The 25,981-nt window shown below is 43.6% G+C and overlaps 2 protein-coding genes across 6 annotated transcripts in view; one reads left to right on the forward strand and one right to left on the reverse strand.

Moving 5' to 3' along the window:
* Window positions 1–20,789, forward strand: part of CFAP44 (cilia and flagella associated protein 44) — a 50,803-nt gene extending 30,014 nt beyond the window's left edge. For both annotated transcript variants that reach the window (XM_087757626.1, XM_087757625.1), the window contains exons 18-34: window positions 17–287; window positions 2,256–2,311; window positions 2,744–2,906; window positions 3,238–3,368; window positions 4,314–4,507; window positions 4,914–5,079; window positions 6,025–6,202; window positions 9,669–10,172; window positions 11,600–11,803; window positions 12,226–12,421; window positions 13,416–13,526; window positions 15,030–15,160; window positions 16,275–16,391; window positions 17,365–17,566; window positions 18,261–18,421; window positions 19,818–19,952; window positions 20,511–20,789. In XM_087757626.1, coding sequence (XP_087613752.1) covers window positions 17–287; window positions 2,256–2,311; window positions 2,744–2,906; window positions 3,238–3,368; window positions 4,314–4,507; window positions 4,914–5,079; window positions 6,025–6,202; window positions 9,669–10,172; window positions 11,600–11,803; window positions 12,226–12,421; window positions 13,416–13,526; window positions 15,030–15,160; window positions 16,275–16,391; window positions 17,365–17,566; window positions 18,261–18,421; window positions 19,818–19,952; window positions 20,511–20,789 — 3,199 coding nt within the window. The remainder of the gene's footprint in view (window positions 1–16; window positions 288–2,255; window positions 2,312–2,743; window positions 2,907–3,237; window positions 3,369–4,313; window positions 4,508–4,913; window positions 5,080–6,024; window positions 6,203–9,668; window positions 10,173–11,599; window positions 11,804–12,225; window positions 12,422–13,415; window positions 13,527–15,029; window positions 15,161–16,274; window positions 16,392–17,364; window positions 17,567–18,260; window positions 18,422–19,817; window positions 19,953–20,510) is intronic.
* Window positions 20,790–22,265: 1,476 nt separating this feature from the next.
* Window positions 22,266–25,981, reverse strand: part of BOC (BOC cell adhesion associated, oncogene regulated) — a 56,763-nt gene continuing 53,047 nt past the window's right edge. For all 4 annotated transcript variants that reach the window (XM_087756990.1, XM_087756987.1, XM_087756989.1 and 1 more), the window contains exons 15-19: window positions 25,678–25,899; window positions 25,050–25,276; window positions 24,380–24,459; window positions 23,563–23,756; window positions 22,266–22,971 (exon numbers count right to left, since the gene is read on the reverse strand). In XM_087756990.1, coding sequence (XP_087613116.1) covers window positions 22,790–22,971; window positions 23,563–23,756; window positions 24,380–24,459; window positions 25,050–25,276; window positions 25,678–25,899 — 905 coding nt within the window. In that variant the 3' untranslated portion in view covers window positions 22,266–22,789. The remainder of the gene's footprint in view (window positions 22,972–23,562; window positions 23,757–24,379; window positions 24,460–25,049; window positions 25,277–25,677; window positions 25,900–25,981) is intronic.

Raw genomic sequence — 25,981 nt, forward strand, 5'->3', positions numbered from 1 at the left:
GTTGCTTATTTGACAGTACCAGCAGACTACTGATGTTCTGTGGGATGCAGAATGGCGCTCTGCGTGTTTATCCTCTCCACGATAAAGACCTTTCAGTGAATACCCTGAAGGAATACTGGTCCTTCAATGTACATGACAATGATTATGGCCAGATCCAGGGTATCTGTTCTAGTTTTGATGATAGATTTCTGATTACCTGTGGTGCAGATGGAAACATTTTTGCTTTCAACATCTTGTCTCCAGAGGATGTTCACAAAGAGCTAAAAGCCAAAATCCCCTCTCCTAGGGTAAGTCGCTACCCTCTTTCACTGAATTAGGCCTATTTACTGTGAAACTACTGCAGATGGGCAAAATGTAGTTCAATTATTTGGCATTATAGATCTTTCAAAGCAAAAGCTGAGGTTTCCCAAACAATTTGGAAGAAGAGCTCTTCCAAAACATTCCCTAATAAACAGGTATTATGACTGCATTGTTCCTACTCAATGTTTTGTGTTTTTCTCCAAATAAGCATAGCATGTTTTGTTCACATGTAATATTCTACTAGTCTTTTCCCATTCAAAGATGTAATCATGCACATTCCTAGAATGAAAGAACCACAAGGATTTGTCGTACTTAATACCTGTCTTGGATTTAATTCCAGTAAGGTATGATTCTGCTCTGGATGGGAATTCTAGAAATAATGTCAGAGAATACCAAATGTATAGTTTCTCAGTGCATCTAGTACCATCCGTATACAATTCACAAGTTGGATTTTTTAAATTTGCAAAATAGCACAGCATGATGCTGATCCTGTTTCTCTTTCACTCCTGGACAGCATTAGCACTAATCATTTTACAGGTGTCCTGTAACCACTGTAGAGCTCATCACCTTTATTATGTTTGAACAGGTGACGTTGGAACTCAGTAACAGTTCTACTGATAATACACAAGAAAAGAGAGGTGTCAACTGCTCCACTGAAAATATTCAGACTTTATTGAATTGTTTAAACATCTCTTGAGTGCCTGAATTAGACAAATATAACTTCAAAGAAGCAGTGAGACCTGTTGAGTAAAGAAGTGCTATCACGCACAATGACTTTTCAAGTAGATATACATTCAGTACAGTTTAAAAACCTTGAAAGTGTCAACATAAAACAAATTCAACTTTTAAATATTTTTAATATTAGTTGGTAACTACATTTTGAAAGGTGCTTGATGAGGGAGACAGAGTGGAAATTGTGATTTTGGTTATTTAGTTAAATTGTTCATGACTAGTTGGAATTCTTTACCAGTATCACAAGAATATATAGCACTGAGAATAGACTCAAAATTATTTTCTTAAACTAAGAGAATGACTGGAACCTGTGATATCAGAGCCTTGCTAGCTCCAGTATTACAAGTAGTGATTAATATACAATTATAAAGCATATATACAGTTTTATCAGTTTGAGTATGTAAGTAGCTCTATATAAAGATCTTTATGGTCAATTTCTATTGTTCAGGCTAGCAACATTGCTTAATGACCATCCTAATAGAGTTTTTCCCTTTATCGAAGTATATCTTCATTAAATATCTATTCTAGTTTTAAGCCATGTGGAAGATTTTAAAAATTCCATCTTCATTAAACTTAATGAGATTCTTAGAGAATCAAATACAAATCCTCTGAAACTAATTGAGTTAAATTACAGATCAATTTAGTATGACTGTATTCACTGTAGGGTGATAGGCCCCCCTCTTTTTTTAGAGCATGACTGCCTAAGGAAATGAGGCTTGTGCGACTGCAGTGTCCATCCATCTGTCATTCTTCACAGCTAATAATTGTGAACCCATTATGCAGTCAGCAGAAGCAAACCAGATGAATTACACATGTAACTTGGAATTAGCCCAGGATACATTGTCTCTTGTCAACCTGGCAGCGAGAGGAGACAAGAGAACTGGGTTTGGGGGTTAGAGAACCAAAGATGTTATGGGACAGAGTGAAGTTAGGACAAGCAATGATGTCACGGTTAATGTTGAGGAGGAGGACATAGGATTTGTGTTCTCTATCCCCGAGAACTATGCTTCATTAGTTCTTTTACAAGTAAGCCACCTTAAGTGCTTTTTGTTCTTGAAACATTGAAACCTGATATTTAAGGCCTATATAGCAATATTGATCATGAAGGTTTCTTTTGGTTTTGTGAGAGGCAGCAGGAGCTCTGTCTTAATGTTTGTAAAAGCTTTATTGTCTGTTGAAACCATTATTGCTTGTTTAAAGGCAAGGCAACATTTTTATTCCAGAGTGGTCTTGAGAAGGAGAAGGCTACTGAAGACATTGAGGATCCCAATGCCTACAAGTAAGAGATGCTTGGGTAATGATGAAGGAGATTTTCAAGTGTTAGCTCTTTCTTCAGACCACGTGTTTCTTTTTGCCTCCTAAGAGGAGGGAGAAGTTGATCACCCTTAATTTGGGTCATTTTCTTGTTACGCACAAAGTTTTTTCACCCTTTCCCTCCATTTCATCTACTTTTCTATGGTAGGAATTCAAATATGGTACGCCGAGACTTATCAACGTCAGACTACAGAGGCAACACAAGGTCAAGGTCAAAGCCCCATGATATTAGGACTGTACAAATATACAGGAAGATGATTCCTTTCTAAATTACCTTCAGAGCCATTGAGTTCACTGGAAGTTTAAGTCTGTCAAGGAAATCTAAAAGGTTACATAACCTGTAATCTTTCCTCTCTTCCATTGAGATAACACTACTTCCTTTTTCGTGTATTTTCAGCCTTGAGGAAGTCAAGCAGAAAAAAGAGTATGAACGGATAATGAAGGAAGCTGAAGAAAAAAAAAGCCAGAAAAGAGAGGAGTTAATTGCACTGAGGCATGAGTTTCTTTCCCTTCTTCAAAAGAATCAGGAGTTGCCCAAGCACATGCAGCTGCACAGAGAGGTACATCTGTTTTTTGTAAGGGTCGTTTACCTTTAGAGGCACCTCCTTCTAAAATGTTGCTACCTGATGTGTTGGGGCCAAAGATGTCCGACCCTTTGGATTAAGGTAGTTCTATGAATATATGATTTGCTGGGACTTCTAATCACAGCTGATGATTTGTGCCATTTAAGAAGCATGTGGGAAAAACATGGTTCTCCGTGGAGATCTGAATAGCTCCTGAAATAAAGGATTGTGTTGATGTGCATGGAACTCTGGCACCTGGGCAAAAATATTTATTACCAAAACTTAGTAGCCAAGGTAATGTGATGCTGGGTTTTCTGTCTTTCTGCAGCAGTATGAGATGGACCATAGGATCTTTGAAGACCTGGATAGGCAGACAGCACAGAAAATCCAGTTAGTGCAAAAAGAGCTGGCTTGGGAGCATGAGAAACACTTGATTGGACTGCAGAAACTACAAAACCAGTAAGTATCACTTTTCTTCTACTTCTCCCTCTGACCTTGCATGGGGCTTATCATTTACGAAGTTGTACCTGCCACAAGGAAAAAGAAGGTGATGATTTTTTTTCCTCATATAATCAATATTTCTTCTGTTCTGTTATGATTCTGTTCTTATTTTACTTGGAACGTACACAAGAATATATATTGATATTTGGGTGTACTTACTTCTTTTGAATCTTTGGTAAAAATTCAGATATGCAAATCAAGGAAGTAGTTTCATTCTGATCCACTTCTATATGAAGAAAAGTGGGGGGTTTTTTGAGACTAAGTTTGCCTGGGTTTTTGCCAGTAAGTTCAGTAAGAACCAAGAACTCTTACTGGAACTTTGCAGAACAACCTATGAAATGAACCCCTGTTTTTCAGGCATGTTGCATGTCTGTCAGCTATTTTAGTGTCATTGCTAACACAATGTTCCCTATACAGTTTAAAGTTATGAACTGAACTTTCTCAAGAACACAAGTTTAAGCGCAAGGTGCGTAGTGGGTTGGTTTTCTTGAATCTAAGTACATAGCAAAAGATGAATTCCTAAAAATAAATACAGAATAGAAATAATACACAATAACCAAAACACCTTAGGCACACAGAGCGTGTGACTGGGAAAAAGACTTGAATGATCATGTTCGTAATCAGTCCTTAATGGAAGATGAAAGATATTCTCACAAAGAACCTGGTGTAAGTTTCCACATTGGGAGAGATGTTAATATGTTTGTTCTTGAGCATCTCCATTCCTAGATTGGATAGAAGTCAATAGATAGTGTCAGATGTCGTCATGCTATTACTTACTGACTTCTGAATTTACATGTAATGATTGTATGTGCAATAAGTAAATATTCATGTCCTTTTGGTCAAGCAAAACTGGTAGGTTGTGCCTACTGACATCAGTTAGTTTTGTCTAATTTGCCTCTTCAGGTTTCGGGACTCACTGGAATTTGACACTGTTGTTGTTCATGCTATTCAAAGCAATCATCAGATTTCTACCTACAGACTTCTAGCAATGTCTGAGAAATACTATCAAGATAAGGAACATCCGTCATGGAAGAGGACAGTACTTAAACAGGCATGGAAACAAGAAGAAAAAAGGGAGATCGTCAGAGAAACAAGGCGTACGCATAGGGCTAATGATGACTGTTTAAATCTTATCAGTAATATGGTTTCTGTCTTTCATATCAGTTTGTTTTCCTGAGTCCAAGCTAAAGAAATTATAATTTCTTTAGGTACAGGTAAAGAAATACAACTGTGGTATAGTTTATTTACTACCTATGTACATAGTAACACACATACATAGTTTTCCATGTTTAGGTCAATGTCAGCACTTGTCTATCAACCCCGTGGGTAGAACGTGACTAAGAATCAAGTCAAAGAACACAAATCCTTTCAGAACATCCACTGCAGTGGAACTATACTTATTGACATCAGCTCTACAGAAGCCATCCCAGGGCGTTTCCAGTAGTTGGGACTGCACTGTACTGCATGGTATTTACATCTTCACGTGGTTATTTTTTGCTCCAGATGCTAGAATTTTTGAGGGCGAGGATGAAAAGCTGAAGACGTCAGAGGTCCGAAAGCCAACCGCACGTTATATAGAAAGCAAACGTGAGCAAATCAGAAGAACTGTTGAGAAATCTGACAAGGTGAAAGCTAAGATCATGAAGAGGAAGGCAGAGTGGGATGAATTGTGAGTGTCGAATTGGACTCTGTGCCCTTTTAGTTCTGCTTCTTGTCTGAGGTCAAGTAATGCTATTTAGCTGTCATGGCACTATAATCTCTCTGCCTAGTTTTTTATATTCCTAATGGTTGTAATTAAAATAGATGAGTTTTCATGTATCTCTGAGTCTCAAGGGAGCATTAAAATCTTTCAGTTAGTTTCTATGGTTCTTCTAAAATATTAAACAAACTTTAATTCAGCTAGGTAGCTGCATCTTCAGATCGGGAGTAAAAAGGTGTCTAGATCGATCACGACAGGGGATGATGAGGGACATCTAGACGATTACGAGAGTCAACTCTCAGTTAACCCTACTAGCACCACACAGAGCAGATGCTGTAACAGCTGGGTTAGGTCAGTTGTACTAATATCACGGCCATTATGTGAGTGTTTGTGATATGCGTTCACACTCCATGCTGGTCTTTTATCTTGAGAGGCAAGAAAGGGGGACAAGACATCTTTGAATGCTCATGGAAGTACAGAAGTTCTTAATTAGGAGATGAATGTCAGGGAATGGGACCAATGTAGAGTCAGAGTAGAGGGCTTTTTAAGGTTATTAAGCGTTTAACAATATAGAGTAGGATCAGGTATTCTGTACTGCAGGCTGGTGACACACAGCTCCTTGAGACTGAGAGCAGCATGTACTCACTAAACCCAGAACTCAGTCCAAGAGGTTTAACCTGTCCCATGGCAGAGCTATGTTATAAGAATTTTTGGGGAGAAAAAATAATCTGAGGTTTTCTTTCAAATGTGCAAGGATATTCTTCTCAAAATAGCCATTGGTTTCTGAAAGAGGAGTGTGGTTCTTGATCCCTAACTTGCAAGCCTTGCTGCAGAAATCAGAAGGTATGAAATGACCCTGTTTGTTCATTTGTATGCTTTCAGTCTTAAAGTTCAGCTTTGTTTTGTACCTACCAGATACAAGAGCAAACCTAGTGATGATTATGAGAATCCCAAGGATGCTGAGGACATCAGAGAAGCACAGGAAAATATGGGATGTTATCAACTGAAGACTGCCACTAACTACAGAGTCCCTGAACACAAGCGTATGAACACTGAGAAGAAGGTGATGCAGCTTACATCCCTGGAAGTGATGGTATGTAAACCAGTTCATTGATGTGTACATTCCCCCCTTTTTGGGGACGGGAAGATAATGTATTAGTCACTGAAGAAATTTTTTGAAAGGAAATCAAAGTGGATGTGGGAAGAGGCCTTGAAGGACAGACTGTGTTGAGTCAACTTTAGTTACAAATCAGCCTTTCTTTGGTGAACTGTTAGTGCTTCACCAAACTCAAACCTGAGTCAATCCAGGATAACTCTCAGCTGTCTCTTTTTAAATAAGAAAGAGAATTTACCTTTTCTAGTACTTCAGCAGGAACACCTGTCTTTGAATTCTTCAAAAATTCTTATCATCTAGTAACTGGTATGCTTTCCTTAAAACATTGAGGTCAATAACCCCTACCATGAAACACCTTTATGAAGAGAGGGATGTGAGCAAGGACAGGTGTTTCCAGTGTGGCCTCTCCATATTTGCACTTTGGCAATCACTGCTTCTGGGTACTAAGCATTGGAATCTTCCTGAGAAACCAGGTCTTTTGGAGCCACATTTCTGTGATAGGACTCCTACAGCTACCACACGTCTTTTACCCACAAAGACACAAGAAGCTCAAATGCTATACAGTATCTTTGTTGTTTTCCTTGTGACATCTTTCCCCCCATCCTTCTTCGCATAGGAACTGTTTTTTGTTTTATTTGGCTGGAGTGCAAAAGGGTGACAAATTTCTTTAGCTAAAAGAACACTGAAGAAATATATCTATTGAACTTGGAACTGTCTAGTTGCTTTTTGGTAGGAAGGTTTATTTCTTGCCCTGCTTACTGACAGAGGAGCCTCTTCACAGCATGGTTTATTTTTGTCTGGCGAAGTGTAAGTTATACTCTCAGTGGCCCTGAATCTTCTCCAGTCTTACCCTCATGAACTGGTTGCCTAATCTCAGGCACCCTCTAGGCTGGGTTGCTTTGATAGCGAGGTCTAAGCATTACAGAAGCAATGCTGCAGTCTCAGGGGATTTGCTGGATCATTTTAATCTCATGTTTGGGCTCCAGTACTTCATTGTGGTGCTGATGTTACCAGATACTCAGTGATTAAGCTAAATCAGCAGGACAAGCCAATACAAACACAGGGAATAGTTCTTGTTGTAAAGTCCAGGTTTATACAGATGTAGAATTCCAGTTACTTCAGGTGGCTGGTGTATAGGATTGTTTTTCTTTTTTAAAGATCAGAGAAGTTTCTCCCAAATACATTAATGTTAGATCACATTCAATTATTTCATGTGAAAAGAGTAAATTAATAAAGAGACTCTTTCTCACAGAATCACAGAATGACTGAAGTTGGAAGACACTTCTGACGGTAATCTAGTCCAAACCCTCTGCTCAGGCAGATTGCCCAGGAGCATGTCCAGATGGCTTTTTAATATCTCCAAGGATGGAGACCCCACAACCTCGCTGGGCAACCTGTGCCAGTGCTCAGTCACCCTTACAGTAAAAAAGTGTTTCCTGATGTCCAGAGGGAACCTCCTGTATTTCAGTTTGTGCCCATCGCCTCTTGCCAGTCACTGGGCACCACTGAAGAGAGCCTGGCTCCATCCTCTTTGCACCCTCCCTTCAGGTATTTAGATACATTGATGAAATCGCCCTCTGAGCCTTCTCTTCTCCAGGCTGTACAGTCCCAGCTGTCTCAGCCTTTCCCCGTATGAGAGATGTTCCAGTCCCCTAATCATCTTAGTGGCTCTTCCCTGGACTGTCTCCAGTACCACCATCTCTCTCTTGTGCTGGGGAGCCCAGAACCAGACCCAGGACTCCAGGTGTGACCTTGCCAGTGCTGAGGAGGGATCACCTCCCTTGACCTGTGGCAACACTCCCTAATGCAGCCCAGGATGCTGTTAGTCCTCTTTGCCACAAGGGCACATTGCTGGCTCATGGTCTGTTTGGCATCCACCAAGACCCCCAGGTTCTTTTCTGCAAAACTGCTTTCCAGCATAGAATCACGGAATCATTAAGGTTGGAAAAGACCCTTAAGATCGTTGAGTCCAACCGTTAACCTATCGCTGCCAAGTCCACCACTAAACCATGTCCCTAAGCACCCCGTCTACCTGTCTTTTAAATACCTCCAGGGATGGAGACTCAACCACTGCCCTGGGCAGCCTGTGCCAGTGCCTGACTACCCTTTCCGTGAAGAAGTTTTTCCAGCATGTACTGGTGCATGGGGTTGTTCCTTTCCAGCTGCAGGACTTTGCACTTCCACTTGTTGGACTTCATGAGGTTGCTGTCAGCCCGTCTCTCCAGCCTGCCCCTCTGGCCAGCAGCACAACCCTCCGGTGTATCAGCCATTTCTCCCAGTTTTGCATTATCAGCAGACTGAGGGTACACCCTCCCCCATCATCCAGATAATTAATGATGCTGAACAGAATTATTATTACTGAATTCTGAATATAGAATTACTACTGAGGTCTGCCTGCAGGCCAAGCAAGATGCAAACAAGTTGTGACAAATAGGTTTTGCCTCACCTGGCTGTTCCCACCTCTTACATCTGATATAAGTGTCGCTTCTCAGATTAGTGGATCTTCACCTTGAGTTGGAGAAAAAGTATTCATCTGACGCCAAAGTTTTCTGAGTTGACTTTGGGACTCTGGATTGCTGGAAAGCCTGGAGAGAGTTTGTTTTGGACATCTAGTGGCTTTTATGAAATCCAAAAGCATCTGACAAAATGTTGCTTTCTTGCTCTTAAAATCGTTATTTGCTATACTTCAAAAATTCAGAACTTTGTTCCACTTCTAACCACCGGCAGTAGTTGTGATTTCAGCTTCACTATTGCATCTAAGAGACAAGAATCTCATCTGCCTTCCAGAACCTACATTTGTGGAGGACCGCTTCAGTATCTTTGAGGTTATATGAGATAATAGCTTTGTTTCAATGACTATGTCAACGAAGTCTAGATTTCTGTACAGCTGTGCATTTGGTAGTGTGTACAGTAAAGGTCCTCTCACATATATTTCTTTTGTCTTGCTTGCTTTACAAAATACTAAGAGAGATCTAATTTTGTTAGTGTATTATTTGTACTATATGCCTGAAGAGACAGCCATATATCAAAGCTGAGATACTCTCTGTATTTAATAAGAGCCAGCCCAGATGTCTAATCCTCTAAAACCCACAGCTTGTTTTCACAGCCTCTGTCTCCTTTCTGCACTGCTTCAACATCTCATGTCAAGAAACTCACAACAAAGTCAGGAACTGAGAGAATGGAGAATCCTCGTTTCCCTTCTTACACCTCTGCTATTTGCTGTGAAGGAGAGGAAGAAAGGTGGTTACAAAGATTTTAAACCCACAGACTGAAAGACAGCTGTTTAAAAATGCTAATGTGTGGAGATGGTACAGAAAAGAAAGCTAGTATGGAAAGAAGGAAAGTCAGTATGAGAAGCCTCGTAACCATTACTTGTGTTGGGGAAGACTACGTACTATGTAAGCATTCCTAGGGAGTCCTACTAAAATTGTTTTTTCCTTTGCAGATCCATAAGAGGAAAGTGAATATGAACAAAGAGATCATGTCTTTGAGGGATCTCAAGGTTTCTGTTATCAATGAAATCAAGCGTTTAGTGCAAGAATTGAAATCTATACAGGCAGCCTTGGATTTATCAGAACGTCTCCCTCTTTCCCTGATCCCTCAGTTACACCCAGATGAGGTTCCAGAAAAAAAATTTGAGTACAACAGTGACATCCTCCTGAAGTTCAAGGAGGAGCAGGAGGCCAAGGCAAAGCTCCAGGAACAACTGGAAGGGTCTCCCTCATCTCGTGCATTTAGGTATAGGTTTCTTCGAGCTCCTTCCATTAAGGAGACTGACCCCACAGCACAGGCTGCAGGTGCACGCCCAATGAAAACAGCATCATCTGTGGTCACGGAGCAGCGAAAGGTCTTTGAGATCGAGAAGGCAGAGCCAACAGAAATGGAACTGGAAATTTTAAAGAGGGAGAAGATAAAAAACCTATACTTGCAGGAGACCTTGATTAAAAAGGTAGGAAAACAAAAGGTTGGTTGGCTTTTTTTTTTTTTTTTTTTTTTTTCCAGATTGAAAATCCCACTGCCTCAGAAATAAAACCAAAACCCCTTCTTTCTGTCTCAGGACTGCAGCTACTCTTGCCTTTCCGAACTTCAGGAAAATGCTATCTGGTGCAAATTTACAGTGTAAATCAGTATAAATCCCTAACTGTGACCTGTGTGCTGACTATCACTTGAAAAGCATAGATTTCTTATTGATTGCTCTATGAAACCATGAGCTTAGTGGCCAAAAAAGACAAGTAAAATGTTAGAAATTACTTGAGAAGTGATGAAGAGGAAGAAGAGGAGTATCACCACAACTTTGTAGATCCATGATGTTCTCAGCTCTTAAATAACTGTAGTCCTGACCCTTTGGTCTCAAAAATGATTTTGTAGAATTAGAAAAGGTACAAAAGAGAGTAATCAAAATGCTTAGTCGTGGAAAAGCTTCTTTAAAAGGCACATCTAAATGGATAAAGCATCTTTGGCCTGGAAGAGGAGCAGATGAAAGGGTTGTAGCAGAGGTGATAAAATTATGAATAGCATAGAAAAGGAGAGCGGGAATCACCTCTTGAAAGAAGGAGAGAGAGCAAATTAAATGGTCATGTAGAAAGCTTGAACCATGCAAATGGAAATAGTTTTCCTATTCAACAAAACCTGAGCTTTGGAACTCAGCGTTAGGATGTGGGGGAAGCTACAATTTGATAGCCTGGAAGAAAAATCCATTCAGAGCTGTTGAACCCAAACTGCAACTCCAAGCTCAGAATGTCCGTGAGTCAGAGCTTAGGAGGGTACAGAGAGGAGCGTGCCAGAGGCGTACCACTTGTTTGCTCTGTTTCTTACCATCTTTTCCCTAACTTCTGCTATTGGCCATTGACTCTTTGGTCTACCCCAACCCAGACACCCTGATGTTCATGTGTGTGAAGGTTTTGAGAGAATAACCAAATGCTGCTGTGACCATCGCATGTGTATGAGTTCATGCTGACAGCTGCTAGTACTGATTTAACTGTAAATGTCTAAGGGAAGAGCTGGCAGGTATTCCGAAAGAAGTCCATCAAGGCAGAAGACATGTATTTATTGCTACAGCTGGGGTTGTTACACAAACTACTTCAGGCTACTGTAAAACATTCTTTGAAGAGTAAAATACTTCTGGGGCGGGGTGGGATACAGTGAAACATTCCTGTGAAGCCCTGGTGATTCTTTTACTCTTGTGCTGAGAACGAGACACATTTGGGGTTAATTTTGTATTTCTAAGCACTTCAGTAATCCATAGTAAATACCACAGGCAAGTTGTTTATTCGGCAGAGAGACTTTTTCCCTTCTGCTCCTTTCTCTAGCTTTACATGTTTGGCTCCACTCCTAATACTTTCCCAGCTCCTCATTTGCCTCTCTCATATGCTCCAGATCAACGCACTGGTGATCAACTTTGATGCTGAACTTCGCTTTCTCCGGCACAAGAAACTGAAGCTGGATGTGCAGATGAAAATCGCTGACCTGCACTACATCACGTGGTATGAAGAGCTGCTTATCCTGAAGAACCTTGAGAAACACGAGAACCTTCTCCAGGGGCGTGTTAACACCCTCATCAGTGAGCAGGAGGCTATGCGAGTAAGTAGGCCACGTGTCTCTGGATTTAACAGTACCACTAATTCATGGCTTGAAACAAAAGCAAGCCATAAAGTAAATGGTGGCATCTCTTTGCTTCATTTTAGCACTCATCCAGCGTCTAGTGCTAAATTTGGGAAAACAAGAAACTCTTGATGGTCAACCTAGGATGGTTGCTTTTAACCTCCAATAGTTTATCTTTTCATAGTCTTAACAGCTGTATTTTAATAGGTACTTAATGATGGAATAGGTGACGAATCATATACTTAAATTTAAGAACATACTTCTAGGTTTTGCTTGATTGGAGTACAGGTTTTAAAGAGAGAAAGTCAAGTTTTGCATTTCCAGATCTTCACAGATATATCCTATATGCACACACATGTGGGTTGTACCTTTTAACTGAAGTAGGTTTCTTGTTTGTTTAGTCAAAATTGAACAGCTACCTTGCACAGATGGAGGATAGAAAGTGTGAAATTGTAAAGCTCCAGGAATGTGGGAAAGCTCTTTATGCCAACTTCCAAGCATCCCTTGGAGAAAACAATGAGTTTGCCCATTTTCTGACCAAGGTTCTGAAAAAGAAAATCAAGTGCATGGAAAAAAAAGAAGACGGAAGACAAGCAGGTTGGAGATACTGTTCTTTTTGTTTTATGGATTTGTTACACATGCTTCTGTGTGGTCAAGTAAACATCTCTCAGTCTAGCTGGAGCCCTGGGTACATGCAGTACTGCTCTCGGTTCAAAAAACCATAGGTCAGACTTACCCAGATTTGTTTATATACCGACCCACGTTCTGTGGCAGCCATTTTGAGTGGTAACAATGGTGTGGTTCCGTTTCTAACATGACAACATTTGGTCTGATGATAGCTCCTGCAATTTACTTCCTGTAAGTCAATACTGAGGACTGATAATTGGTATGAAGACAGGGCAAGGCTTTAAATAGCTACTTCCTATGCTGTACCAATGGGAACTATGGATAAGTGATTAGTCTGCCACATTCATGACATTCTCCTTTAATCTGTCCATTAACTAATGAGAGATCTAATCTGCAATCACCTATTAGTCACAGGAGTAAACATATTATGAAAGGATTTCATTTATCTTAGTGACTCAGTTTTAAACTGTTAAGGCTAGGCAGTCTTACCGAGCTAAAATACTTGTGCGCTTTCTCTGATTTGGCTTTTGATTTCAAATGGGACACGATTAGCAAAAAGTGCAGATGACGGTGATGCTGTTGTGCCAGTTTTGTGACTCTGTATTTTGCTTGGCTGATTAATCTCTATAGCAGAATGGTAAACCTACAAGGTTTAAATTCCTAGCACATATAAAGAGAAGAAACATCATTGAAGGAAGTCCCAAAAATGTGCCTGTGTCTGTGCATTTGGCACTACCAGGTGATCTCTCTCCCTCAGTTTTTTGTTTTGTTTTGTTTTTTTTCTTTCTGTGACAATATCAAATCAATGCAATAGGCACGAGGTGCCCGGACCCACCTATTACCAGGGTGATCTTTCATGGATTAATGGATTATTGGGATTGTGTTCACCAGCACATTGGCATAATGCACAGCTAGTGGGGCTGGGGGTGTTCTGCAAGCCAGCAGTACTGTCCTTTTCTTCCAGATGAAGGAGATGAGAATGAAGAGGAGAATGATGAAGAGTCCAGCTTGGGGACTGATGAAGAAAATTCTGGATCTGAAGATGAAGTCTTTGACGACTCTGTTTGCCCAAAGAGTACCTAAGCCATCATTTTCTTGGGTTGACTACTTGTTTAGCTTTAGGGGCAATATTGTGTGTTTCAAAAGAAAACACAGAATTTGTCATTATTCGCTGCATATTAATGCCATTGAGGGCCAGAATGTGTGTACCCCTCCTGAGGGCAGCATTTCTCCCCAGGAAATCTCAGTGAAGACAGTGAAAACCGCTGGTAATATAGGGTACCCTAATTAAAAAGTTTGGAAAAATAAAAGTTGGCTAAGCACTAAGAATTACTTATTTTGTGTAAAGAACCACTCACCATAAAGAACCATTCGTGGCTGTTTTCTGGAGAGAAAAGGCTCCTCTCCGGAGGGGAGCTGGAGCGAGGGGAGCTGCTCTCTGGAAAGCTGCTGCCTGGCCTAGCTGGATCGGGGAAGTTCTGCGGGGACCCTACCCTGGTGTGAAATTAAGCTCTTTGTTACCACCTCGTGGATTTATGCAACAACTGCCTGCTGCTAGGCTGCTCTCTTCTGGGTATCTGAAAATCAGGAGCTTTCCTTTGCAAAATCCTCTTCATTCATTCATTCATTCCACGAAGGCAAGCAACTCCACCCCCCACCCTTTTCTTAAACTAGTTTAGGGTGCTGGTGTTTTAAAAAAAATCTTTGATATGTCAATGACCATGTAACAAAACTGCTTTATTTTCAGTTAGAACTTACCAACAAATTACCTTATCATATTTTTTTTAAATTGGATTTTAACATCATTTTCACCAATTGAATTTTTTATTAACTCCTCATTCATCTCTTTTTTTTTTCAATGAAATGTTGGGAAGAAATGAATAGGATTTTTACTTTTTATTAAAAAGTCCAAATTACTAATTTAATGGGGAAATTACATTTTGCATTAGCCTCTTCATATTTGTCTCCTTATGTGTAAATTGCTTTGCCTTTGTTGGAGTTTTTATTTTTTTCCTTTTGTCCACTGATTTGGGTTGACAATACTGACTTGATTAACACGACCGAAATCACTGCATTAGAAATTCACAGATCTTCCTTATCATGAAACAAATGAAACGGGTCCTATGAACCCCAGCTTCGTTTACAAACAGAGCTATAAATGATCCCTACAGTGAGTTCGTCATTTATAGTGAAGGATTCTATGGATAAACAGCTACAAGTTCACATAATTGAAGATTATACTGCAGCGTGTATTAATGAATAGGACTGCATTACTTACAAAAGCTAACTTTTGAGCACTTGGCTTTAATATTGGCTTTGATGCATTTAGTCTTACTTCTGGAAACAAACTGTCTTGACTGAATGTAAGGAAAAAAAGATCCACCCAAGACATTCACCCCCTCATGGAGGAACGTGGCCATGTGCTTTATGTTTGAGAAAGCTCTAGGGAACCAAGAGCATGGTCCTCTTATGGGGAACGCTGGGCAATGTGTGCAGCAGGAGAAGCTACTCGCTTGAGCCTGTAACTATAGCACAGTCATAACGAAACTAAGTTATTCTTCGACTCTTTCCATCTCAGACTGCAATGAGGCCCTCTTCCGAAACACTATCCAGCTCCGGCAGAAGCGGTTAGACATTGAGAAGGCTTTAACAGAGGAGAAGAAAGTTGCTGCTAACCTCAGAAAGAAATATAATGCCTTGGCCAAAAAGGTATGGTAGTGTTTTCTTCTCAACAAGCATCAGCTGGCTCCATTACAGTGAAAATGTTGTGCTAGTGATTTTGGCTAAGATTTAAAAACAAAATTCTAACCCTTTGAGAGGCCTCAGTTTGGGTAGAGATATCTCTGGTAGCACCGAGGCAGCTCAACACGGGTCACCTGTCCTCCTGCAAAGGGCAAACCAAGGTGGCTCAACCTTAGCTGCTGTGGGGCTGGAGCCAGGTTTTGGGTCCAGTTCCTTCCCAGCTGTTGAACCATCGTGCAGCAGCAGAAACTGGGTTCTCTGGTTCAGATGCAACACCTGATGTAGCCTGGCCCATCCTCTCTGCAGGTGTATGGGGATGGAGAGAGTAAAGAATCCTGATCCTAACACAAATGCAGGTTAATATAAATGCATAAAAATGCTATTCTTCCATCTATTTCTTTTTGCTCTGTGTCACAGTAATCATTGAATAAACTCACTTGGTGCAAGTTTTCCTTTTAGCTTTTCTGAGCTCCTGCATTCATCAAGACATTTGATTTATATTAATTCAAAAATATCTTAATTTGAAGGGTTATCCGGGATGGAGAGAGTTCTGCCAAAATAACATTATGCAAGTCTTGCTTTTATTGTGTCTCAAAAATGTTCCATCAAATATGCTTAACTTACAACATTTTTTGTTTAGTTTTTAAAGGCTTTCCTAAGTGCCAGCTGCCACATATTCACCCTGGGGTCTGACATTTGAGTCGGAATTGTTTCTTTCTCATGCAAAATCAATAAGCATTTCCAGGCATAACACAATAAAAAATATCTTGCAGGCTCGGTAGATCTAGAATTGTTTTAGACACTAAACAAAGCAGCTGTCTCTTGATACACACAGGGCTTCTCTACTAAGGAGACATTTATGAGTGTACATGTGTACGGAGGTATTCAGGATAGAATCTTGCTTCACTGTGTCGATGACCCTTGTGTTTGCCTAGGAAACTCATCTATCATAGTATGTAAAAAGAGCATTTTTGTCTATACTTCTTTCCCTTTGGATCAGGGACTCCAACGTAGAACCTTGCTGCCTTATGTAGTTGAGTACCACAGGATTTGTGTTTGTCCACAATTTGTCTTTCTGCAGGCAAAAGTAGTGGAAACCAGTCTGGACACCGCAGAGAGGGAACTGGAGACCTTTCAGTGGGAAAAGCAGCAGAGGCTGAATGAGCTCTATGTAGTTGTGCCTTTGAAACTCCATCAGGTAATTCAAGATGTTGTGCATCTGCAGGTGCAGAATGGTTGATGTACACCTAAACAATGGCATCACTGTTCTTTGGGGCCCTTAGTTCCTAGTTCACCATCATCTCCTGGGAGTGAAGTGCCATTAATTGAACTTCACGCTGCTATTTCCTCTAGATTTATTTTTTTTTTCCTTCTCTACTCTCATACTGACAGAAAAGAGGTAAGGACAGGCAGGTCAGCCCATTGCTGAAATGTGCATTGTCTTCAAGTGTTTATAGGTTTGGCATGGGATTTTCCTTCAGGTCCATACCTACTGATATTCTCCTGGGGAAAAACAAAACAAAACAAACAAACAAACAAAAAAAACCAAAACAAAAAAACCCACCACAACAACAAAAAAAGGCCCCAAACTATTGAAACTAATGGGAGTTTTGCCCAGTTCAAGAATGCTGGATTGGATGCAATGCATTCATCTACACAGCTGTTAGCACAGGGATGATAAGTAGAAAATGAAGAGGAAAACTCAAGACAATCCTGTTATTTCCTCTGGGCTAAATCTTGTCCTCAGAGAGAGAAGACAGGCTTCTGGCTCATACACCTCTAAGGCAAGCTCAGCTCTCTCCATTTGTTCCATCTCCCTTCATTAAAAGGTTGGTAATAAAGCCAGAAGAGTCTAAGGCCTGACTACGCAATCCTGCAGCTCCCCAATCGTTCAAAAGCGCAGACAGTCGATAGGGAGTCCCTCGCTCCCTCTTTGTTCCAGGTGCTACAGAGGGGCAGACAGCTTTATACGCAGGCATCCATCACAGCTCTGAGTAGTCTCTGAGCTTTGCTGAGTGGTAGCGATTCCCTGGCCCAAAACGTGAGACTTTTGCCCACGCTTACTATTACCTCAGTCATTAGTTCTCTAAAGCTCACACGTTTGCTATCCAGAGAGGTCACCAGCACCCTTAATAACTCAAGTCAGCCTTGCTTATGGCTGTTTCTCACAGGTGGAGTACTTGGTTAATGGGGAGATGCCTCGTGACTTCTCCCAGGCTTTGGTGTTTACCAACCAGTCCTTAGAGTATCTGCGGAAGAGAATTGTGGACCTACATAACGAAAAGATAATGCAAAGAGAGATCTATAAGAAGGCCCAGGAACAACATAAGCAGCTTGTCCAGGACAAAAAGGAGATGGCGATAAAGATTCAACGTGAGTAACAGTCTCTGAACAGCACAGCATACTAATGCTCATCCTGCCCCCCTCGCTGGGTGTGAGAAACTCAACAGATGTCTGCCTTTACACTTGCCCAGATCTCACAGCTGGTTACTGCAGAAAATAAAACAGAAAGTGCAAATCAAGTGGACTGTTTTGATGAAGTACTGGTAGTTCTCCAGCACTGCAGAGTCAGTGGGCTGTTAAATAATTTGGGAACTTAGTATAAGGAGAGTTGACTGAGGTGAGACACTGGAAGTCAGGACACACAATTGCTATTTCTGGCTGTAAACTGGAACTACTAGGGAAAAAGTACTTGCCCCAAAGCCACGTAAGCTTTTTTTTTTGGCAATTTCCTCCTCTGTGTAACATAAGAACGAAACAAGCCCCATTCAAAACGCTGTCCCAAGGACCAAACCCAAAGCTGTGTCTAGCACCATCAAAGCTGCAGAGGCACTGTTATCGCCTCTGGTGTGCGAGTGGCTTACTAGGACTGGCTTAGAGCGTGGCTTAGTGACCATGGGCAAGGACAGACAGCACAATTCAGTTGTGAGCTCTGCGTGGTTTTGTGTGAATTAGTTATTACAGAGCAAATACCAAAGAGTTCAGACGAAAAGCTGGGGGTAAAGCAGAAATTCTTATTAACCAAAGACAGACAGTTCTGCCATTTGTGCCATGCCCTTTCTGTTAGGACTAGAAGAGAAGTGCAATCATCTGATGATGAAGAAGTTTGGCTGGCTGGTTGATTTTGAAGCAGTTCAAGCACACTCTGTTAACATACGCATGGAAGAGTTGGAAGTGCAAATAATGGAGAAAGAATATGCGCACTCCCAGGAGCTCAAAGAGTGGGAGGTAAGGGGCTGGAAAAGCAGGAAGACGTATGCATTACAATGATCTGTTAAGGCTCCATTTCCCTGGGGCTGAACAGTTACACCAAAATCCTTTGTGAACATGTTCATGTTGGTTTTTTTCACCTGTCATTAATAGACCATAACGTCCATCTCCCATTTCCCATCATCGTTCCTACCTCTGCTCCAGTTACCGCTACACATCCTATTTTCTCATGGACATAGCTGATGACCTCCTTGTTTGACTTTCCTCAAATGCATCCTTCTGGCTCAGTCCCTACGTGAAGCTCTTCTAGAGTGCTTTCCTTCGGGTTTCAGCTGGCATTCGGCACCCACTGCCTCCTCCCACCGCCTTTGGTGATGAGCTATTTGGGTACTAGGCTCATGCCTAGTATGCTAGTCTGAGCAGTCTGAAAAGTGCCTGTCCCCATCTGGCGGGCCTAAGACTCAGCTACCGTGGTGCAAGCAGGCAACGCTCTTATGCTGCCCTTACAGAGTGCTGTCGTTTTCTGTCCTTCTAAAAATATGGAGAGAGAAAAATTAGAAACGGTCAAGGGTGGATCACAAAAGATCCAGAAAAATCTCTCTTTGAGAAAGTATCATGCCTCTTGTTTTAAATTGGCTTAAGATTTTTCTTTTTTTTTTTTTTCTTCCCTCCTGAGCAGTAGAAAATCAGCACCTTTATACATATATCTAATAGGTTTTGAGATTGCTACTTTTTCCTATTCATGTCAGTTGGCAACACATTCCAGGCTTAGCCTTGCTGGTGGGTATTCACTGCTCCTTAGGGAATTTCGTCTGGTATCCTTCAACACAGCACGCATCTAGATCTGGCTCAAGACTTTTCTAGCTGACGTCAGCAAGGACACAAGTAGGTTTGTAATGAACCGTCCTGGCCACGACTTGCATGTTTGTGCAGCGTGACACATTTCCAGGAGAGCAGAGCCGTCAAGCGGATTTGCAGTTCCTCACTCTCCTGGTTGTCCTGTGTTTGTAGCTAGGCAAAGAAGCCCTGTCCTTCCTCTAGATTTGGATACGAGAGGCAAATCCCAAAGTGGAAACTCATAGCCCCGGCCTTCTCTGTTCCTCTTCTATGCTGGCTTGGGGCAGGTGTAGGAACCAGCGTAATACCTAGCAAAGTATTATGTACCTCATGGTTTTCTCTTTCCTACGCTTTTGCCTAACTGCTTTACCTAAATACTTATGCATTTGCACTATTACAAAAAAAAAAAGAAGAAAAGGACAGGTTGCACGGAAGGTACTGTGGGATCAGGTGGCGTATGCAGGATCAGCCCGTTGTTTAGCTCCCTTCTGTGACCCTTGCGTTGTGCCTAGCAGTTTTCCCCACGTCACGCTTTTTGTCCTCTCTCATCCCAGCTCAACCTTTTCTATCGTTGTAGGAAAGAATCTTAGACCTGCAGCAGCAGCTAATGAAGCTGACAAACGAAAACACCAGCAAGCTGCAGCAGCTGAACCGGTTCTGCCTTGAAAAGCAGCAACTCGAAGCTAAGCTGGATTCACTAAAGCATGGTCTGGTAAGCCTTTTAGCTGCTGTACTGCATGCAGGGTTGGGACTGTTCCGAAATGGGTAAGGGATCATCTGGCCCTCGCCAGCTCTCCGGTCTCAGATCCTGCTCCGCAGTTCGGGCCAATATTGCCTCGTGGCCCAGGCTGAACGGCTGCTCCAGGTCTTGTAGAAAGGGAGATGAATGAGCTGATCGTGAAGTAGGCCATACCGTAGCTTCTCTGCTAATTTCTTACTTAGCTGCTTTCTAATGCTGAAACAAACTCAGCTTATTTCTAATGAGAAAATGTCTTGCAGCAGGTCAAAATTATTCCTTTGTTACGTGGAAACAGCCAAATGAGTTAAAGTGCTTTTGTTGCTCTGTATTAGGGAATAAGGCAGCCAGCTGTGACAGTCTGAGTCTAAGGTCGTGGTCCCTCACTCTGATGTCCAGGTAGTTCTGACTGAGGAGCGCAGAAGTCATGAAACTGTCCTGCCTCTTGGAAAGCTTCACTTTCCTGCTTGAAATAAATTTCCACCGTTCATTTTCCCATGTTTTATAGGAGTTATTTTTTTCCTCTCCTTACAGGGAGTAGAATTTCAGGGCCCCCGAACTACTGACATCAAAGAGAAGGCCAGGCTGGAGTCGCGACTCAAGCGCATGGCTCACGACACAGCCTTCCTGAGAAAAGAAATCAATCTTCTAAGCAGAAAAGATGGGTGCTTAAGAGAAGAACTCGCTCTCCTCAGCAGAAAAGATGGGTGCCTCTTTCTACAACCTTTATCACCACAGGACTCTGAGACACCAGCTGAAACATTCCCTGTTGTTACGCCAGAAACGGTAACTAACAGTCCACGTGTGCCTTAAAAATGGACGTGGTAAACTGTGGCAGTAGTAATCCCTGGAAGTGGGACATGAATTGCTTTGGCTATGCAGGGGTTTCGTTGTAAAGGGTTATATTTGTTTCCCCTATCAAAACATGACTGTAGTGACAGATACGGAATAAAAAAGTGCAAATACAACCAGTAAATGCTGTTACCAGGCCATCGCAGAGGTTTGCACTGGGCAGACGCCCTGCGTGTGTGTGCGCAAGTATGTGTATGCCTGTTCTTCGGAACAGTGGCTGTCGAAGGCTGGATATGAGAGTTTCACATGGGCCGACACAGCTTTGGTACCTGTGTTCTCAAAAATACCGAGAGGTCTGCCTTAAGGGTGTGTTTTGTTATTTGTTGAGCACCCTAGCAGCAATGGTGGTTCTCCGCTCACTGAGCGAGTTAGAGCCAAGGGAAGTGCTACGTGTTTGGAGAAAGCAAAGGGACCTTCCTCCTCAGGGCCTACAGTGCTCCGATGGAGCCAGTCAAAGACTTTCCCCCTTGCCTCTGCTCTGTAGCAGTGGGAAACTGCACTATAGCGCAGGACGTGGTATTTCCCTGGTGTGAGGAGGGTAGAGCAAACACAAAGTCGGCCTGTAATTCCACTGGTTTGCCTGATCAGAGCGAGAGTGAGCCAGGCTCTGTATGTTTTCGGGTTTTATTCTGTTTTTTGCCTCTGGCATTCGGTGTTGTGGCAGCGTGTGATCATTTACAGCACTTACCCTGTCTTACTGTGAAAACTTCCTTCGACCCCAAAGCAGAGCAGCTGTGTTGCACTGTTCTTCCAGTGCAAAGCTTCTGAGGGTGCACAGGGAGGCCTGGGGCTTGTTGCTAGTTTTTAATTAACTAGACTGAACAACCTGCAGCTGCTCTTGCTCTTCCTCCCCACTCCCTGCCTTGTGCCGCTGGTCTTCGTACACCAGCCAGAGGAGCATTCAGCCAGGATCCAACCATATCCCAGCCAGGCACAAGACCTGCCCCTGCTGGCCCCAGCACAACCGCAGGAAGGGTACTTGTGCTGCCTGCCCGCACGGCGGGGCCCCGCAAAGGTGCTGAGCATCCGGTTTCCTTAAGGGAAAACGCTTATCCCTTATCCACAGGCCTGGATGCTGAAAGCTTTGGAAGCTGGAAAACCCTGGGATGGGGTGTGGTGGATAAGGAAACATTTGTGGGGATTTGGGTGTCTGTCTGCCTCCCCCCATCATCACCAAACTCACGCAGCTGTCCTTGGAGATAAGTGAAAACGTCCTCTAGCTGCGCTCCTCCCTAGAAGTTTTAGGTCACTCACTGACACAGGTAGTGGCCGTCCCTCTTCTCCTGAGCTCAGCATTGAGAAGACGCGCGTGGGTGGCTATTTGGAAAACTGTAACTGCAGGAAAATGTCACCTTTCCCCAGGTGTTCTGCTTGCTGTCTGTCTGCAAGTAAAAAAGAGTAGGTTCGTTCTGTGGGAGGATTTAGCATACAACCAGCCCCAGAAAAGACTAAAGCCTTTATTTTAGATGTTAAAGCGTGGGTTTGTCTTTACAGATACGCGGCTGCAGATGGCGTGTATGTGAAGGGTTGTTTAAGTTTATTAGGCAGAGTGCATAACTCCAGTCCGTTCACAGGAGCCTGTTCCTGGGACAAGCCTTCCTGTGGGGGAGAGGAAAAGACCTTTTTGACAGCATTATCCTTCCTGAAGCCCTCACTGCAAGAGGGTGCGAGATGTCGGTGGCGGCAGCTCTGTTTGGACCCACGTCCTGCGACGTCTCTCGTGCTGCTGTTTCCATCTTGTGCTCTGGTGAGCAGCCTGGGGCCACGGACAGCTGCCGCCTTGGTTCTTGGGCCCTCCTGTGACCTTGCTGAGGATGCCTTCTGTCTCCATAGCATTATAAAAGGCACATATACATCTATATACAGGTGCATAAATATATAAATAGGAGTGTTATACAAAAATAAATACCCATTCTCTTTTTCTCTTTAGAATAAGTCTTTTGCAAAAGGCAGCTTGGTCCCTAGCTAGTTGGAAAATGAGTCTCTAAGGGCCTCAGTGGTGGTGGGCTGCTGTTCAGATGCCTTGGTAGGTCCTGACCCAAAGATGTGATCGCTGGGTTCTGGGGATGGAGATCTCTGGACTGGCAGCAGTCTAGTCTTTCTACCTCTTCAACTGGCACCAGGCCTAGGCAGCAAGGGCTTCCTGAAAGGGAAAGGAGCAAGAAACGATTACAGTGCATACGGAAATGAGAGATGCTGTGGTAGCTTTCTAGTTAGCAGGACTGACACGTACTGAGAGGACAGGTACTCTCATCAAAGAGGAGGAACTGCATTCTCAAAGTCCTGGCTATGTGGGAGTTTGGTCCTACGCTTGCACACAACAAGTTCGATCCATGCTACAGGTGGAGCAATGGATCAGGTCCTAGGGAGAAGGATTCACATCATTTTTCAGGGACCTTCTTGTTTTACTGGCAGTCTGGAAAATGCAAAGTTAAGAAGGACTAAAGGACAGCGTCTCTGCAACTGGAGGCGGGTGTGGGCCCTTCCGGCAGCAAACAGCTCAAGCTTTTGGAGAAATGAGAAATCTGTCCTCTAGAACTGACTGAGGCAATTTACAGTCCCCAGCTGCTAGTGCGGCCTTTCCAGGCTGCTGTTGTGTGCAGTGTTAAAACTGTCCTTGCAGTGCGGACGCGAGCATGAACAGAGCCATCAGAGGCTCTACAGTGAAACTTCCCTTCAAGATCAGCCTAAAATGATGAAATGAAGCCAGCACCGAGTTTTCCAGACCACTGACCTTGGTGGAACAGGGGATCCCGTCGACCATCCAGGCTAGGGCCTCCCACTTTGCTGCCCATCATTGGATGATGGAGGCCAACAAAGTGCTCTTGAAGGTGAGGGCAGTCATCTTGTGGCTGAAGCAGCTGGTGAGTGGAGTCATCCGGGAGATTGTAGAGGAAAGAGCTGTCTTCTGTTCTTGAGTTGGGCAATCTGGGGAGGCAGACAAAGAGGTTTAGCGCTGGTCACGGATCGTTCCTTCTTGAAAGATACGACCTATGTAACATCTCAGCAAGCTGCATCAATGCAATGACACAAAGCACTCCTAAATGAGGGGAAGAGCAGAAACTGGGATGTACTTGTGGGATGGGAATGAGGTGATGGCACCCTGGTATCATCTAGTAAGTGCCACGGGAGCTGGGAGGAATACTGCCTCCCAGGGAGCATGGGAATAATGACTTGACATCTGAACAGCGAGACACAAAGCACCTGCAACTGGACCCTGGCCAGATTCCGGGGCAGGTGTTCAGCAGTTTATGCTGATCTCTCTCATCCTACTTTTCAGTCTCCCACTTAGGAGCAGGGGGAGGAAAAGGGGGCAGGGGGAAGTAGGTCTTGGCCATCTCAAAAATTAAATTATCCCTCCCTCAAACCATAAGGGGAATGAGCTGTACGAAGAGAATTCAGACCAAGAAGGCCTAGTGCTGGAGCATGGATTTGTTTCCCAAGTGAAGTGGGACAGATGGGAGCATGCTGAGGGCGAGCTTTTGTGAGCATGTAGACTTGTGGGTCCCACTGGATTGTTCCACTCTTCCCCTCCGTAAGCCAGGACTAACCTGGAGGGCTGGTAGTCTTGCTGGGCATTCCCGTTTTGCAGCACTCTCGCCTGCAGCAAGGCATTGGTCTCCTCGTGTGACTGGAAGGAGAGAGAAGGATTCTCAGCAGAGCAACGCTACACAGCAGCATTAAGAGGCAGGTGCTGATCTGGGAGCCAGAGCCATGGGACAGACTGGTGAAGCTCTTATGACAGAAGGCAGAGAAAGCTGAAACGGTTTCTTTTGCTACAGAGAACAGAGTGGAACTGAGCACTGAAAAACTCACTTCACGCTTACTGCTGAATCAGTGATAACCAGTTTATAGTCTCAGCCGTGGCACTGCCTTGGCCTGTGTTACTATTTACACACACTGTCCTCAGCATTGTCCGTCCCTGTGAGCTTTGCTCAGGAGAAACAGGAACCATTCCCTTAAGAGTAGCCTTTGCTGACTGTCTCCTCCATACTTAGAGGCACTGCCCCAAGAAACCACCTCTTCACCAGTGTTTTGGAGACCTCCCTGTTCCTCCCACGTCTCAGACTCCACTGCAAAGGGGAAATCTCTTTTAAGAAGCCAGTCTTGCCACTTCCACGTGCTGCAAAGGGTGCCAGGCGTGTCTGGAGAAGCCCTCTCACCATAACCACAGCCTCCAGCTCACGTCAAACCAACTGTTAACCGCGGGTGTGGACATACCTGTGGCACGTCGTCTGGACTGTAATCTCGGGGCTTGGTGCTTGCATAGCCCACTCCTGCAGCAGGGCAGATGCCATTCAGGTGCGCCCCATTGGCGTAGGGCTGCCCGTTAACATAGGGATGTCCATTGGCACGAGGAGCAGAGATGCCCCTCAGAGGCACCATGGTGTACTGGCAGGATGACACCAGCAGCCCCGCTCCTGGGAAGCCCATGTCGATGGTTTGCTCTGCAGAGGGAAGAAAAAGGAAGTCTCAGGCCAAAAACAGAGGTCAAGTTGAGCTGCTTGAAGCTCAGCAGGGATAGCGTTAGGCTGTCCTATCAGGTGGCTGTTTTGGCACCCAAAGCACCCTTGAAGACAAATGGTGGAAAGGAGCTCTACAGGAAGGAAAAGGGAGTGCCCCTTTCCACCTGCTCTAGTCCAGGGTTCCTTCTCAGCAAGGTAAGCAGGACAAGGGACAAATGGTGGCCTTTGTCTTTACCGGGTTCCACAGGACATTTGGGATTTGCCCTCTGCCCACCCTCTCCCTCCTTCCCAGAATGTGCAGCCCTCACGTTTGGGGTGTTTGACCCACCTACCCACAGGGCAGAGCATATCTTGTAAATCAGGCCTCAAGAAAGAACCCTTACTCTGCTTGGACCAGGCTCTCCAAAGGCAAAAGGGGATGAAGGCCACGATGAGGAGTACGATAGAGCCCAGCACGACCCCTACAATCAAGTATGGCAAGTCGCTGGAACGGGCCACCATGGCTCCTGTCCCCAGGCCACCATGCCCACCACTGAGTGGGGGATGCTGCTGGGGCGGCACTGTTGAGGGTGGAAGACGACCTGGCAGACCAAGAGACTTCCGAGCTGCGAAGGGAAGAGAGAGAGAGGGAGCGTGAGACACAGACTTGGCGGGTGGAAGAGCAGCACGCTCCAGGATGTCTGCACT

The sequence above is a fragment of the Nipponia nippon genome, unplaced genomic scaffold (assembly GCF_047370975.1).
Source record: "Nipponia nippon isolate SJK-2023a ecotype South Korea unplaced genomic scaffold, ASM4737097v1 scaffold_2, whole genome shotgun sequence".
NCBI lineage: Eukaryota > Metazoa > Chordata > Aves > Pelecaniformes > Threskiornithidae > Nipponia > Nipponia nippon.